Source organism: Arvicanthis niloticus, chromosome 28, assembly GCF_011762505.2.
Source record: "Arvicanthis niloticus isolate mArvNil1 chromosome 28, mArvNil1.pat.X, whole genome shotgun sequence".
Classification (NCBI taxonomy): domain Eukaryota; kingdom Metazoa; phylum Chordata; class Mammalia; order Rodentia; family Muridae; genus Arvicanthis; species Arvicanthis niloticus.
The window spans coordinates 21661098-21678162 of NC_133436.1; the positions used below are offsets into that span (position 1 = coordinate 21661098).

Here is a 17065-nt window from a genome sequence, read left to right on the forward strand (position 1 = left end):
GGATGTCTCTCACTTTTTCTTGGCCTCCACATCCACGTGGATCTGTCTCTTCTTTGGTGGGGGAGGCGGAGGCAGTTCCTGCTTAGGCTTTTTTGTCATTCCTTGTTCTCTGACATGAACGGTCTCCAAAAGATCCTTCTGAGGAATCTGGGACATGCCGAGCTTTGCTACAGCCTGAGTCACCTGAAAGAAAAGTCACGCCAGCTTAGGTCTTAAATAAAGGCCCATTGCTGAGAGTTATTCACACAAAAAAAATTTCTCCCTATGAAAATATACAGTTCAAGCCATGCATGGTGCCACACAGCTGACTTACAGACAATTTGCTAGGCCCTGCCCAGCAGCTACATAGCAACAGCTTGCATCAAAGCCCACCAGGTGCAAGCCTGGCATATAAAGAGGGACTGCTACCCTAGTAGCTCCCCATCTTCTTTCTATCTCTATTCCCACCTATTCATGGCCGGCCTCTCTTCTTCTCTTTCTCTCTTTCTGTCCTTCTCCACCCCCCCTTTTCTCCCCTCACACTTCTGTTTCCCACTTCTCCAGGTTCCTACTCTCTTCCCTTCTTTATACTAGGTCTGCTGCACAGCATGACTCCTCAGGGAGACACCTCAGCATGGGTCTGCCAAGGTATCCCCACTGCAATTATACCGCTTTATAAAGCATAGCACACCCCTGTCATCCCAGCACTTGGTAGGAGAGGTAGGGGTTAGAGGTTTGAGACCAGCCAGAACTACACAAAAGCAAAGGGGAAAGTCCCCTTCAGAGGCTATTGGTATGTAACTGGCTATAGATTTTAGCTCCGTGTTAACTATGGCTATCCCATCTTGTAATATTCCTCCATTCTGCTTGAATAATGACAACTCCCAAAGTAATCTTGTTTCTAAAATCATGGTTGATTGTTTCTGTAGATTCTTGCCCTGGCCACACCATGAAGCTGCAGTGACGGCTGCCCAAAAGAGATACTGGTTGACATTTTCTATGTTACCATTTACCTTTTCTTAACATAGGACAAAAGAAAACATTTTAGTGTCTTTCCCGAATTCAACCCCCTTTTCCCCTGTAACTAACTATCCTAGCCTATAAGTAGACAGTGGGCTCTCATTCCCAGACTAGAGGCCCACTCGGCAGGCTTTTCTCCTGAATAAAAAGCTTATACTATCATTGAATAGCCCATACCCAGGTCTGTCTTGTCTTCTCACTGGCCTTACACTTCAAGACAACTTAATCACCCCAAATAGAACCTAGATATCTGTCCACAGCATCCCATTCCCTAGTCTCCACCACTGGAGGCCACTAAGCTCCTTCCATTCTGCCAGACGCTACCTGTCCTGCACATTTCATAATACAGAAACATTGTGCAGGACTGGCTTTTTCTGTTTATCCTAATGCTTCCCTATTCAGCCACGTTGTACCGATGCCTAATTCTCTCTTATTGTCAATTAAAAAAACACACTTTAGATATCAGCCTGTATTTGTTTGTTCCTGAACACTTACAACTGCTTTCATGGTATAATATACTACCCAAATCAAAAGGTACCTGATTAGAAGAGTCTTCTAGTCTCTGAACCAAAGAATCCCATCTCTGTGTCAGTTCCTCAGAGTCACTGTTCATCTTCTTAGATGCCTTGGGAATATTGAGTAATTGGCCCAAGTCCTGGCCAATTTCACTCAGTTGGTCCAGAGTCTGCCTCTTCATTTCCATGTCTTCCTTCAAAATCTAGAATGTCAAACATTTATCAGACAACCGTAGAAAATACCTTATGTCTGTATGGATGTGGCACCTGTCAATAATAAATCTGATGTTCTATGGCTTAGACAGGAAAAAGGAGGTGGGACACCTGGGAGGAGAAAGGAATTCTGGAATAGAGCCAGGTAGGAGCTTCACCCTGAGAGGATGTGAGGAGACAGAAGTATGGAACCTGAGCATAGGTAACCAGCCATATGGCTGAATGTAGATTAAAATAAATGGGTTATTCTAAGTTGTGGTTTAGTCAGAGAAGAGACTAGCTATATGGCCAAGGTATCTATAAATATATTTTGATTCTGAGTCTTATTTCTGGGAACATGGGACTGGAAGGAAGAATCAGGAACTAACTTTCACAAACAACTCTCTTCTCAAGGTTTGTCTTCCTTAGGAAGTTTAAGCAGGTAAATTTGTGATCCAACTGACATCATGTTCTGCCATTCTCTATGCTATAATAAAAGGCTCTCGGTTCAGTTCCATGGCTGACAATAATGTAGTAATAGAAAATGAGTTGTAATCTGAATTCACTCAATTATATTAACCCTTAGTTATAAAGCAGTAAACACCACAGGCTTAAAACAGCTGCCGATAGAGACACACTTACAGCCAGACGCCGTACACTGACACCTAGTTCCTTCTGGTCTTTAAAGTTGCTGGTTTGGACTTTATTCAAAGCCTCTTCCTTTTCAGTGAGCCAAGCATCCAACAGACACTAAGAGTAACAACAAAAGTTGGAAAGATACATGGTCAATCATCTGGAGATTCAAGTCAGTTACCAAATATCTGACTCATGTTTGTGCCGTCACATTTCTTTAGAGACAATAAGAACCTCAAATATCTAAGTTCAAGGACTGGCAAAAACATTAGCCTACAACTTACAACAGATTAACCACTTATTAGTTCTAAACTATGGTATCGATAGGGTTTAGTGTGTCCTCAAAGGGCTCCTGTGTGGGAAGAGCATGGTCTCCAGTGTGGCAGGCAAGATGCCGGAATCTGTAAGATGTAGAAGCGAGGAGAAGGCAGTGGATGTTGCTGTCCTTAGAAGAGAGAGATGCTGTTCTTCTGGGGCCTCCATAAGTTCCTGTGAACCACTGTTACAAAAGAGCAAGGCTGACCCCTTCCTGACCTCTGGCTTCCTGTGTCACCACTTGACCTCTCCCTTTGGTGTATACTCCCATTGCGATGCTAAGTATTGTGATGTGACAGGCAAGGGTTCCTCACCAGAGTTAGCACCATGCTCTTGGATGTTCCCACCAAATTTTAGTTCTCTAAAACACTGAATGAAGCAATGAAGGAAGGAAGGAAGGAAGGAAGGAAGGAAGGAAGGAAGGAAGGAAGGAAGGAAGGAAGGAAGGAAGGATGGATTATGGGTGTAACTCAATGGTGGAGCTATTAGCTTCAATAATTAATAGAATATAGTCATAAAAGTATATAAATAAGCCTTACATCACTCAGCCACTGGGGGGTGGGGGATGGGGTCTTGCTAATATAACAAGCTGGCTTTGAACTTGCAATCCTCTTGTCTCCATCTCCTGAGCACCAAGGGCCCATGAGCATGTGACACCAAACCTGGCTAGGGATTTTATTACAGTAGGAGAAATTTATCCCATATAGCAACTAACCCTAGATGTCAAGAAGGTGGATACTTAAAAGATAGAAAATCCAGTTATGCTGAGCTTTAAAAAAAAAAAAAAAAGTCATATTGGAACTCTAGGTTTTAATCCAACAGAAGCTCAGAGATTTTCTTGTCCTTACTGCTCATTTCAGAGGAGACAGAAGTCAAGTTACATGTTTGAGGTCAGTTAGCTACTAAATGACTAAGCTGGGTCATAAACTCCTACCCCTAAATCAACAGTCTGTCCACAGTGCCAGGAGGGGAAAGTATGCAAATGGTCCAAGTTCAAAAGCAATTACATTAAAGGAAGGAGGAGGAAGATGGCACAAGGCCAACAACAAAAACATCGAAAACTCACAGCCAAAAGTATGTATTCTCTGGAGGATGTTGAGAGATGGAGTGAGATGCCCTTAAGACAGTGCCCAAAGTAGTGTGTATCACAACAACGCTTTTCATAGACTTAAGGGTTAGTTCTGGACTTACGATGGGAAGAATTCTCTCTCAGTTGTGTCATTAACTAGTTTATTTACAAGCTGTTCCTTACCTCTGTAGTCTACCACCACAACTCCCCAAAAATGAAAGAAATGAAGATTAGAAAAATAAAAGACAAATGAAGAAAGGGAGTTAAAATGTCCTAACAGCAGATAATAATGGATAGAGGGCCTATTTAAAACACCCGCTTTATGAGTTACTGACGGTTTAACACAAAGCTTCATGTACACCAGGCAAGCACTCTACCAACTGAGTCACACCCACATACCTATTATGTAATCCCTAACTTAAAGAGAAGGAGGAGGAAGATCATTGGCCACCATGTTGATTAATCATTTAGGTTTGGACAAATTTTGTAACATAGTAATTAAAATGAACTATCTGCCTCCACCTCTGCTAAGCCACAGGATCTCACCCATCTGGTTCCTGATCCCATGCAGAGAACAGAGCTGCTTTTTCTGGATGGAAGTTCAACAGTCAAGATGGACACTGTGGGAACCCTGCGTCTGCTTCTTTTCTAGGCTGCAAACTATTTGGCACTGGGGAGAAAGTTTTTCCTTCTTTGTATTCTGTTTTGATAACTTTTGTGTAAAGCTAAATGGTGAGCAAAGATCCACCAAACCAAGAGAAAAGCTACCCAGACAGCTTTGCACCACAGTGCAACTGAATGTTTATTCAAAGGCAACGCTAGGAAGTATTTTCTCATTAGTTTCAGCCTGTACGATGGTTAAAAGTTAAGATGAAGATTATAATGTAATGTTCATAGTATATGGAGGATATTCCTGTACCCTTTATTTACTGAGCACAAAGTGTATGCTGGGAATTGTGCTGGTATACATTAAAACAGATCAGGCAACAAAAACCCAGGAGTAATTAAACCATGAAAAGTAAGTCAAGACAGCAATAGACCTAAGCACTAACATTATAAATAATGAACAGACATCAAATTATTATTACCATGGAGCCTCATACCATGATCTTAATGAATAAGCTGCAGAAATGGATATAATAGTAATAGAAACCTGAATTTCAAAATAACGAATAAGGGACTGAAAATATTGCTCGGTTGGTAGAGTGCATGGCTACCATGTCCAGGAAGGCCCTGGCTTCACCTCTCCAGCTCCACAGGAATCAGGGAAGATGCCATCGTATTTACAAGCTGGAGACAGAAGAATCAGGAGCTCAAGGCCATCCTTAGCTACTCAGTGAGTGTGAGGACAGAATAAATAAAGTAAACTAAAAATATGTAACCAAGCAAAATAATCAATGAATTAACTAAACAGCAGTCAATAATGCATACACAGTGGTATAAAGCTTAAAGTGATAGAAATGGTCAAATTACTTGTTTTCCCTTGGTTTTTAAATATATTTTTTTAATTTTTAAAGTTATTTGCAAACCAATAAACTATTTCTAAATTCCATAAGTTATTTTTAAAATAAGGCCTTCCCATGAAGGGAAGAGTATAACTAAGAGTATACTAAGAGTCTTTGGCCTAGGGCCTTGGGACCTAGGATTTATATACCCTCTGAAATGTCCCCAAAATTTCAAAGGTCACACAACTGTAGAAACTATCTGCATCTGGCAAAATCATGCCCCCACCAGAGCACGAGGCAAATCACAATCAGCTATTGGGGTGGGGGTGGCGGGGATCTGGGATGAAAACATATTCTTATAATATTTCTGTGTTTTTTAAAGAAGCCAAAATTCTAGAATTCTCACTATAGAAGACTGCAGCCATATTAAACAGCTATAGTGTACTAATGTGCTCCATGTCCCTCTGATTTGTCCTTGATAAACGGTAGATGCATTTCATACCTGTTCTTCCAATAATTCCTGCCACAGAATATTGATTTCTTGCAACCTGTTCCAACGCTCTTCAGTCCAACGGCATACAGCTGTCCAGCGCTCACCCAGTTTCTAGGGAAAGAAGAAGCAGCCCCTGTCAGCCCAGCCAGGAGACATAATTACCTCAGTTCCCCAAGAATCAACTTCCAAAAAAAAATACTTTTAAGTATATATATATGAGAAAAAAATTAGCTTGCATAGGATAGATTTAAATTACTCAGAGATGAGAAAAAAACAATTAGAATTTCTGCTCCTACTTCACTATAAGGTTTGTATAGGAATGCAACATTTCACATTTATTTGCAAATTGGGTATATATGTCTGAGGGTTGAGTTTTGTTTGTTTGTTTTCAACCACTGCTACAACAGAAATCTACATATTTACTTTCTCTCCTTTAAACTTTCCAGGCTATGGTTGCCTTCAACAATTCTTCACGAGACAGTGCCCAGGAAAGCCTGGGAATCACTTGAATGAGTTCCTGTTCTTTTAAATCTTGTTAACATTATGCACAAGGGAGCAGAATAACAGTCTCATGCCTTCCCCGAAAGGGCTCACATGAAGCAAGGAATACCGAGCTAAGCCTGGAACCACAAAATGGGGAGGCCCAACGGATAAGTACAATCAAAAACAGGTGTCATGCTTTGCACTCTACCTCCACCCCACCCAACCTCACCATGAATTCAAACAGAAATTTAACTCAAAAAGATTTGCATGAATGGTTATCAAGAAGGTGGGACTTTAGCTTGAGGATGAGATTTGTTTCTGGTTTGGGTGGGGATTTTATGTTTTGTTTTTGTTTTGGGGAGATTGTTGTTGTTTTTAGTAGATTAAATCAGAGCATGAAGGTAGTTCCATCAGGATAAATCCTAATGTATTAGTAAATAAAGGCAGAGACACTATATATACATATACACACTCCAGTGCTATTGGATATAGCCAAGGTAGACCATGTGTCAGGCTGTCTGAACTGCTGGCCTCCAAAACTGTGAGCTAAGTAAACTTTGTTCTCTATCAAGTAGCCTGCCTCAAGACCTTCATTACAGTAACAAAAAGATGATTAAAGTCGTCTACTTTTTTATACCCTGCTGTACAAACAAGGATGGACAGGAGGAGCAAGTCCATGGACCTTGACCAGACAGAGGATCGTCAAGGCATCCTGTTTGTCAAGGTCGTACCTGTAATTGATCTTCCAGAACAGCTGTGGCGCTCTCCCCGCTGTTTTCATCCACAATCACCACCATGTGAGTTAAGGAATTTACCTTTACCTGCTCAGCTTCAAGGTCATTTTGCAAACTCTAGAGGGGGGAGAAAAGATAAACTATGAAATCTGCTCTTCCTAATTTACCTATTTAAAGTCTGCTTCTTGTCAATAGTAATTAAGGAACCTAATGAGGCAATGTATTGCCATTCCCAATCATTATCCTAAGTGCTACACTAAAGAAAGAAGCCTGAACACAGCCTTACATTTCATTAGGAACCAGAGTCCGAAAGTGCAACATCAAAACCAACTGTAACTGTGTCGTGTGTGTGCCATTTTCAGTCCTAATTCTTCCCCGAAACAAAAGAAGATGAGGAGGAAGAAGAAGGGAAGGAAGAAGAAGGGAAGGAAGAAGAAGGGAAGGAAGAAGAAGGAGGGCAAGAAGGAAAAATTTGTGTCTATTCTAGAAATTAAAATAAAAATATATCCATATGTGGGTATCCCAGCACTCAAGGGGCAGAGGCAGGAGGATCGCCGTGAGTACAAGGCCATCTTGGTCTACATAACAAGTTCCAAGTCAGCCAGGGGCACACAATGAGACACTGAAAAAAAAAAAAAAAAAAAAAAGACAGAAATGTAGACCTGATTAATCTGAAGCCCAGAGTTGAAGCATACAGAATCAGAGGTCATTTTCTGTAATGCACAAGGTGCAAGATGAGGAAAATACTGTATGACTCATAGAAGCCATTCTGATTAGCTCCCCGAGAGAGCAACTAAGAATGAACAGATGGACGCATTCAGTTCCCTCTTCCACAGGAAAAGAACAGTCATTAGACATCTGTAGAGAGCAATTGGTTTAAACAGTAGCAATAGAGTGGTGAGATGCCTCTTGGGTAGTGTTTAATACAGACCCTAAAGCTTTAGTAATCAGCTATTTAGTTACTTCACTGATTCTACCTTTCCTTTCTTCTACTTTGAAAACTGAACCACTCATCTCAGGACCAAATTACACTGTCCACCATAAGCTGGTTCCTCACTCATCCCTCCATGCTCTTCTGAAAAGAGGTAACAGGCTTTCTTACAGGATTAGGTCTATGTCCTAGTTAAATATGTATTCCTGTTTGTTTTTCCACCCAGACTGTGCATTAAGGCCCACATGCTCAGGTTCTCATGTACTTGCGGTTCCCAAATCACCCTTGCCAAATGTGACAAATGTCATACACTTCCAGAAGAAAGACGTGGACATGTGTGCAAAGCTGTCCCTTTCAGAAATGTCACCTCCCAACAAACACGTCCTGAAGAAAAAGCAACATGAAAGAAGTAGCCCCAGTCGACACCGAGAGAAGCCTTCAGGCTCCGGGTCGGCTCAGCGCCGCCTTCATAGGCAAGGAAGTAGAAGAGAGACAAGAGGCAAATTTACTCTATGTTCTTCAAGCAGCTTTTGCAGGGACGGCAGGTCATCACCCAGTGGGAGGCTCTCCATCTTCTGAATGCGCTCTTCTGTGAGGGTCAGCCAGCCCGACAGCTGCTGCAGCTGTCTCTTCTGCAATTCCATTAGAGCATCATGCAGCCTGGCCAGGGGGACAGAAAGTCATTCCCTCCAGTCTGTTCCCTGGCACGGGAACCCACTCCTAGCACCAGGGAAACTGGGATCAGGAAGATATATTCTTGCCTACCCTAACCATCCAAGTAGCAGAGAGTCTATCACTGTAGAAACTGGGGGTGGGGGTGGGGGGGAAGCTCTGTTTTTATTTCATAACTGGAATTCATTAAAGGCATCCAGAGAATATAAATAACAGCTCCCTGTATTCAAAACAGAATCATTGTTTCCACACTCAGGAATTCCTGCTTATTAAATTGGTGGAAACAGCACTGGAACGAGAATCATAACCTGGAAAGTGAAACAGACCATGGTATGAGACTGCTCTTTAAACTGTCACAGACCACTGAACAGTAGGTCCGTGGCACACTGTCCTGTGGTCATCTCCCATCGATGCCTTGCTGATTTTAACGCTACTGCAAAGAAACGGGTATCTGTGATGGTAAGTTGAAACCGTCAACTCAGGACAAGCCAGAATCACCTGGTAAGACAGCCTCAATAGGGGGACTGCCTAAATGAAGTTGGCCTGTGGCCATGTCTGTGGGAAACTGTATCGATTAGCCTAATTGATATAGGAAGGCTAGTCTGAAATGGAGCAGCACCACTCCCTGGGGCCCTGGACTGTATCAAAGTAAAGAAACCCAGCTGAGCACTAAGTATGGATACAGTCATTCTTCTCGCTCCTGATTGTGGCAGTGATGTGACTTCAAGCTCCCACCCTTGTGAGGTCCCCAAAATGAGACGAAAACCTGGAATTGTTAGCTGAAATAAACCCTTTCTCCTTTAAGTTGCTTTTTTTTTTTTTTTTTTTTTTTTTTGGTCAGGGTATTTTATCACTGCAACAAATGTAAAATTACAATATCACCCGTGCAAAATATAATTTCCCCTCTCACCACCCTCCGCATTCCAAATTTCTCCTATGGCCTCAACAGAGATGAGACTCACAGAATGGTGTTAGGACAGTAGAAGGCTTGCTCTGTACTGATCTTATTCACAGCCTCACAGGCCTGCGGCTGAGCTTCTCTATGCACTGTGATCTGGGGGGTCAGGCTCTTGTTCCTTGGGACGCACTCACCGGGACTGCCTCTCCATGCTCTCCACCCGGAGCGCCTCCCATCTTGCGTTCAGCAAGGTCATCTGTTCCTGAATTTCAAACTCCTCCTCATCTGACAGAGTGCCTTGTGTCATCAGTTGGTTGCCAGCCTGCAGGACACTCCCCACGCTGCTCTGGTGCGCTGTCAGCTCCATCATAAAAGTCTAGCAAAGGAGATTTGGGCACTCGGTGAGTCACTTGTAGCAAAAACATAAAAGAACAAACCGCTAGTGCAAAACCTCAACATCAACGCCACAGAGAAAGTAACCTGTAGAAAGCAAGATAAAGGGGACTTTCATGAAAGGTATTTAAGCTCTGAAAGGAGAAATTGGTATTAACTATAACTCAGAAGAAAACTAGATTAAAAAAAACCAATGTTATAGATGATAATACTTGATTTTAAAAGTTTTACAATTGTTATTTATGTGTGTGCACTCCCATCCACATGTGAATGTATACGCGCGTGAGCGTGCATGTGCACATACTATGCTTGGCATTGCAACACATATGGGGAATCACAGGATGGCTCGTAAGAGGTGGATCTGTCATTCCACCAGGTGAGTTGCAGGGACTGACCTTGGGTCATCAAGTTTGCAGCAAGCACCTTTACCAGCTAAACCATCTCTTAAGTAAATGATGATTATGTTTTTAATGTATCATAAAGGTGGAATTAGGAATACATGTAAAAATAGCAAAAAATAAAAAGATGAGGTGCTAATGAAATATTGACATTTCTATTCTTTTAAGTCTCAAATAACATCACTCCAACATACACACACACACACACACACAAAAGAACCCACTTAAAAGAAAAGAATTCCCCATAGAGTAAAAAACATGATTCTATCTTTAAACAAGTGGCTCCCCTTGCATAAAATTGCGCAGTAACACTGGATTAATCAAACAAATAAAAATAATGGCTTTTAGGGCAGCATGAGAAACCTAACGAGTTGGGATACCAGTTGGCTATGTTGATTTTCAACTACAGCTAGATACTTCAAAAAGAAACAGTGCTCCACCCTGATTTCATCATTAGTTTTAACCAATACACAAGATGTCACAAGATGGTGTCTGGAGTCATCTGATTCCCGTGACCTGTTGATCACCCCGGTCTTCTAACACAGCCCATTTAAATACCTCAAGCACCACGTCAGGGCCTTTTCTATAGAGCAAAATTCGGTAAATACCAAGCGGATGGATGGCGAAGTCACCCCACCTGCCCCCACCCCTAAATCAGGCCCTGCCCTGAAAAGATATGGCTCTCGGCTACAGATATTTACTTCATGGGTAGCAAACTGCTCTTTGACTTCTTCAACATCATCAGAAATGTCACCCTGCTCCTGGAATGTGTCCTCCGCAGACAGCAGCCACGTCAGCACTTCCTCCAGCGCTATCTGGTAGCTGTCCAAATCGGTGTCCACCTCCGTGACAGTGCTAGGGGTCTCAGCTCGGGGACTCTGGCCCTCCTCTGCCAGCACTGCACTCTGTGGAAACAAACCCACAGCAAGCATGAAGATACAGGTGCTCACCAAGAGCGCAATGTCTGGAAAAACCAAGGCAGGGACCATGCCATCAGCTGACAACCCAGTTCTTAAGAGCTGAGTAAATGAAGCCAGGAATTAACCAACGGGCACTAACAGCCCAAGAAATATAAAATAGAGACACACGCTCCACATTGGAGGAATCAGAAAGAGAAACATATCCCACCTTGGTCACTGGACAAAAATAAAGCTCCAAATGCCAGTATTTGACTTCAAGACATAGAGAATTTTGATGGAGGACAGAAAACATGCTGGCCCTTGAACAATGGTTGCAATTCACAGAAAAGGAGAGCCTGACACTCTGCGTTGACCCCTGGTTAGAATTATCAGGACGCTGCATTTTAGTACCACATATTAAACACTGAACAGCAGTGCACATACAACCTGTGAAAGAGATGGGATTTTGAAGCAACAGCCCTTTAGCTTATAGGCTGTTCTGTTTGGGAGATGTGATTTGAGTATTAGGGCTTGTAGAATAAATGTCTGCCAATCTTTATCTAAATTATCAACATCTCTTTATGAACCTAACAATCTTGTAATCAAGCCTACTGACTCCACTGTTCTTTTGTTTCCAGTCAAAGCAAACCTTCAAGACTTGTGTGAAATATCCCACATGTACATAAATGAAGAGAAAAGTAAAAGCCATGCTCACACACGTTACCACTAACGTCTTAACACTCTGTCTCAACATTTGCCTCCAAATGATTGAAAAGTTGGCAAATCCATTTTCCCAGACTTGCTTTTAGAGTAACCATACAATTAGCCACTCAATTAAAGTCTTTCTGATAACAGCTATGTCGGAACCAAGAGGAGCCAGCCATCACATGTTTCTTCCATAAGCTTCTTGGTGGCTTTGCCTGGGCCGACCCATCCTGATTTCCCAAGCTCTTCATCCCAGGAACAGAGCACAGTGGCTGCCTTCCCAGTTCAGTGGCCCTGCCCATCCGACCTGCAAGCAGTGAACCTCCTGAACCTCTTTCTCCTATCTTTTGATATACTTTGACCAAGTGATATCATCTATTTCTATTTGATTTAAAAAAATAATCTAGATCCTATATTTTATTTCTAGGAAAACTCTCTTCTAACTTCCAGCATCTTTAAGATTTATCAAACCATACCCACATTTAAACACTCCTTTGTTTTACCCCTAAACTTGCCACCACCACCACCCCCCCCCCCACCAGGGTCCATGTACCTAAGTACCCTAGCCAGAAACCTAGGTGATAAACTTGGATAAACCACTCTTTCTTTCATTTCCCATGTTAAATCTGCAAGCTAGTCCTACCTTCAAAGTTCATTTCAAATCCATCCAGACCTTTCCACTTCCACAGCCACCCCTGTCTCTGCTCTGGACCACAATGTCTTGCTAACTCTTGGCACCCACAGCCCTATCTCCCAATCTGTTTCTGAGACAGCAGAAAGAATGATCTCTCTCATGTGTTTATACCCACAGGATACCCTGCCTGAAATCCTTCACTGTCTTTTCAATGTTCTTAAGTCACTATTTAAAATTCTTGACATAGTTCACAAAAAATACTGAGAGGGCAAGAAAGACAGTGTGGGTACATGGAGACAGACCTTAATCAGTTAATGAGAAAATTCTGTTTAAGTAAAGGAAAAAAAGAGACTTGCTCAAAGAACATATAGGTAGAAGATACTTCATAGATGGAATTCAACATACATAAGTGTTGGGAGCTGACTTTTAGCAGAAAGCGGCTATCAGCTTTGCAGCCATCTTGAGCCATATACCCTGACATGAGACTTGATTACAATAGCCTACAACAGCTGAGCACACTCTGATAACATCTTGCTTTAGATACCCAGGATCTTCCCTTGGGTGTGTGAGATTAAAGGTGTGTGACTTAAGAGTGTGACTTAGAGATTAGATTTAGAGACAAGACCTAAGGGCATGATTAAAGGTGTAACTTAGAGGCATGGCTTAGAAGTGAGACATATAAAAGGCAGAGGCAGACAGAAGAGAGATGAGAGAATCAGACACTTAGAGGAAATATACTCTTTAGGGAGACTCTTTAGAGAGTACAGCTAGACTTGGGACTTGGACTAGGAAGAGAGACTGAAGAATAAACGGGATTGAATCGCACTCTGTCTGGTCTCCATTCTTTGAGTCCATCCTCACTCTCTCTCTTGCTGAACCCCGACTCGAAGACTGGAGCGGCAGCTTGGGCCGGGATACAGTGGCCGCCAAACTCGGGCCAGCCCAGCCCTCAACATTTTGCTCGGGCCGTGACACATAAGAATCAGGAAAGAAGAAAAGCCTACTACAACTGCAAATTATAGCATTAACATGAAAACTTGGGGTTGAAGCCCAGAAGTCGTTGTTTTACAGGAGAGACCAAATGAATGTTTTCAACTGAGTAACGGGAGTTAAAGAAACCAGTCATCATAAGTAAAAACACTGGCTAATTAAAACACAAATGATGCCAAGGCAGAGGAAGGAAAATAAGCTACATTCTCAACCTAAAAGCCTGAAATCACAGTGCTAAGAAAACTCAAAAGGTGATTTAAGCAAACGTCTAGACAATGGTAAGAACATGTAAAACTAGGAATGTTAGGCATCAGCCAAAGGTCACCTGTGTAGGCACCAACATCCATCCAGGAGGGGTGGGAAGCCGACTCCACATGGAAATAATCAGAAGATTTTCAACTGCCATGTTTTTAAAGAGAGATGCAGGATTGGACTTCCCAATGCTGCTCTGCATGTTGGGAGAAAGGGGAGCCAGAGAAGAGGCTGGCTGGCAGTCCGAATTCCTCAGAGAACAATGGTCAGCAAGACAAGTCAATGAGGAGAGTTGACCACATTTTATGCCCTAAATTAATGGAACTTAACCTCTAAGCTACCAATAAAAGCAAACAATCAACCCAGTGAGCATTAAACCACTTAGTCGTAGACAAACAGAAAGTGGTTTCTGAAATTCTTACCATGTCACCCTGCATCCTAAACAGAAGTGATTGTTTTATCTAAATACCATAAAATAAGCAAAATCCACTTCTTCGTCCTCTCACTCACTATGTCACTGTATGGGTGTATGCATACACTTGGAGGCTAGGGAACAGTTATAAAGTTCACTCTCCCCTTCCACCTTTCTGTGACTTCTAGGAATCTATTCTAGCAAACTATCAAGCTTTGGAACAATCACATTTACCCACTGAGTCATCTTGGCAGCCTTTCCTTTTTGAGAGGACAGCCTTGACACTAAGAATTGAAATGTCTTATCTCTGTAACAAAAATAAATCAGTCCAGTGAAGAAGTGACTCTGAATGCAAGAGGCAAGACCAAGAGGCCAGCCTAGAACACCGTCTGATCACCCAGTCAACACACATTGTTAAAGCAGAATAGTATCCAGAGAACAGTGTGAACAATTTGCAGAAGTTAAGGGAATCCTTCTGCATTATTTTATGATCAAAAAACCAGGATTCACAATCAGACCCCATCTCTCCCCTTTTCCTAATCAATAAGGTATTTTTCTCCTTCTTCTAAGAATATTTTTTGAAATGGATAAAAATAAAATGGTTATTACATGCCACCTAAAATCTAAAAGAACAAGTAAACTCTCTAAATCTCATAGAGGTGGTGAAAAAAAGATAGTATGTTCAAGATTATTAGCATAATTTGGAAATAACTGTTTTTTAAAAAAAAAAAAACAAATTTGCTAAGTGAGAATGTCAGAACACATCTGGAGGGAAATCTATATAATGACAGAGAAATGAGCTTACTGAGTGAGTATTCGCTCCTTCTACCCAGTGAGTGTTTTGTCTTTACCAGCGAGGTCATATTAACCACAGTGGACAAGAGGCCAAGTCACTGACTTCATCCAAGTACCAGAGGATGACATTTAAGTTTCAGGGTACACACTCTCCTCACCCCTCTTTTTCCTTCTATGTGAATATCTATGTAGTGTGTAAATGTGTGTGCTCATACACATGTAGTAGCCAGATGTTGATATCAAGTGTATTTTCCAATTGGTCCCCACCTTGTTTCACTGAGACACTGTCTCTCACTGAACCTAGAGTTCCTTGACTCAGCTGGGCTGGCTGGCCCATGAGCTCAGCTAACCCACCAATCCCTGTGTTGGGGGTTGACCTTTAGCAGAAAGTGGCTATCAGCTTTGCAGCCATCTTGAGCCATATACCCTGACATGAGACTTGGATTACAATAGCCTACAACAGCTGAGCACACTCTGATAACATCTTGCTTTAGATACCCAGGACTTTCCTTGGGTGTGTGAGATTAAAGGTGTGTGAGATTAAAGGTGTGTGACTTAAGAGTGTGACCTAGAGATCAGATTTAGAGACAAGACCTAAGGGCATGATTAAAGGTGTAATTTAGAGGCATGGCTTAGAAGTGAGACATATAAAAGATCAGAGAATCAGACACTTTAGAGAGTACAACTTAGAGAACAATTTGGAGTAACAGAGATTCAGACACTAGGAGTAGGAGTAGACATTTAGACACTCGGAAGAGAACAATTTGAATACAACTAGGAACTAGGAGGAGTACAACTAGGAACTAGGAACTCAAGACTTGGGACTTGGACTAGGAAGAGAGACTGAAGAATAAACGGGATTGAAACACACTCTGTCTGGTCTCCATTCTTCGAGTCCGTCCTCACTCTCTCTCTTGCTGAACTCTGACTCGCAGACCGGAGCGGCAGCTTGGGCAGGGAAACAGTGGCCGCCAAGCAAGGAATGGAGAGGGCCGCAACATTTTTTGCACCCGAAAGTGGGCTAGTGTGGTTCCCAACATCCCTGTCTCCGGCATTAGGTTACAGGGAGACCACTCAGATCCCCAGGCTTGCACATCCAACACTTTACTGGCTGAGCCATCTCCCTAGCACCTGTATGAACCTCTGGACCTAGTTTCTAAAATATGTGACTTCAAAAATCTGAAGTCTTCCTTTTATGAATGAAGAAGACTAGGATTTTAGAAAAAACTCACAGAGACAAAATATGGGTTGAGTCAAGGCAAGCTAATGAAGAAAGAAAAAATCCATTATTCATATCTCCTTAGGAAAATCTCATTTACACGCTGGTGAAAACATCTGTTAGCCCATTTCTGGAAAAATCTGATGAATGATTTATGGTACAGTGCCTCTTCTGAAGAAAGGAAAAGTAAGGCTTGTATTTTAAAAATCCTTATAAGATAATGCAGAAAAAAGTTCTTTATTAATGGACCCCTAACAGAAAGAAAATTACTACTTAATAAAAATAACCCAGGACAACATGAGAGAAAACATTTCCCATACCAGGTCAATGCCTTGGCCTCTCAATCACCATTAATAAAATCCACCCCTTGGCACCCTGTTGACTACAAAGTGCAGGTTTTAGTGCACCATGCAGCACCACGATCAACAGCCCCAGACCCTACTCAACCTTGTGAAACCAAACATTTCCCTGTTTCAAAAATTTGCCTGAGTTACACATACATGGGACAGCATGTTAAAAAAAAAAAAAAAAAAAAAAAAAAAAAAACAAACAAACAAAAAAAAAACCCTGAATGCAGAAACATGGATATTCAAAAAACACTCTGCACAAGTTTGACCCAGTACCTATGAGAAATCAAACCAGGCATGGCAAAAGTTTCGAGAAAAATGGGCCAGCACCTGGATATTAATTTCTTCCTCTTCACATTCTTTCTTGTACTTCCTTGGAAGCGTCTCCACCTCTCGGACGGCATCAATCGTGACGTGCTGAGGAAGCACCTCAAACAGAGACGTTAAATACATAATTATGGATTTCTTGTCAGGGAGCTGCACAGCAACATCTAAAAGTAGAAGAAAAGATGACTCAGAAATGTGTGAGCCGCTCGATTCTAGGTAAAAAGTGACTGTCCTTGTACCCGGAAACAATGCCTCATTTGTGATCTTTACATTACTGCGTCTCGGGAAACTGCTACTGCAGATCCCAAAATATGA

The 17065-nt window shown here is 42.0% G+C and overlaps 1 protein-coding gene across 10 annotated transcripts in view; it reads right to left on the reverse strand.

Moving 5' to 3' along the window:
* Nucleotides 1-17065, reverse strand: part of Utrn (utrophin) — a 493014-nt gene that overhangs the window by 346124 nt on the left and 129825 nt on the right. For all 10 annotated transcript variants that reach the window (XM_076926858.1, XM_076926860.1, XM_076926859.1 and 7 more), the window contains 9 exons: nt 16754-16914; nt 10872-11075; nt 9574-9755; nt 8319-8469; nt 6876-6995; nt 5671-5772; nt 2349-2456; nt 1538-1717; nt 14-183 (listed from right to left, as the gene is read on the reverse strand). In XM_076926858.1, coding sequence (XP_076782973.1) covers nt 14-183; nt 1538-1717; nt 2349-2456; nt 5671-5772; nt 6876-6995; nt 8319-8469; nt 9574-9755; nt 10872-11075; nt 16754-16914 — 1378 coding nt within the window. The remainder of the gene's footprint in view (nt 1-13; nt 184-1537; nt 1718-2348; nt 2457-5670; nt 5773-6875; nt 6996-8318; nt 8470-9573; nt 9756-10871; nt 11076-16753; nt 16915-17065) is intronic.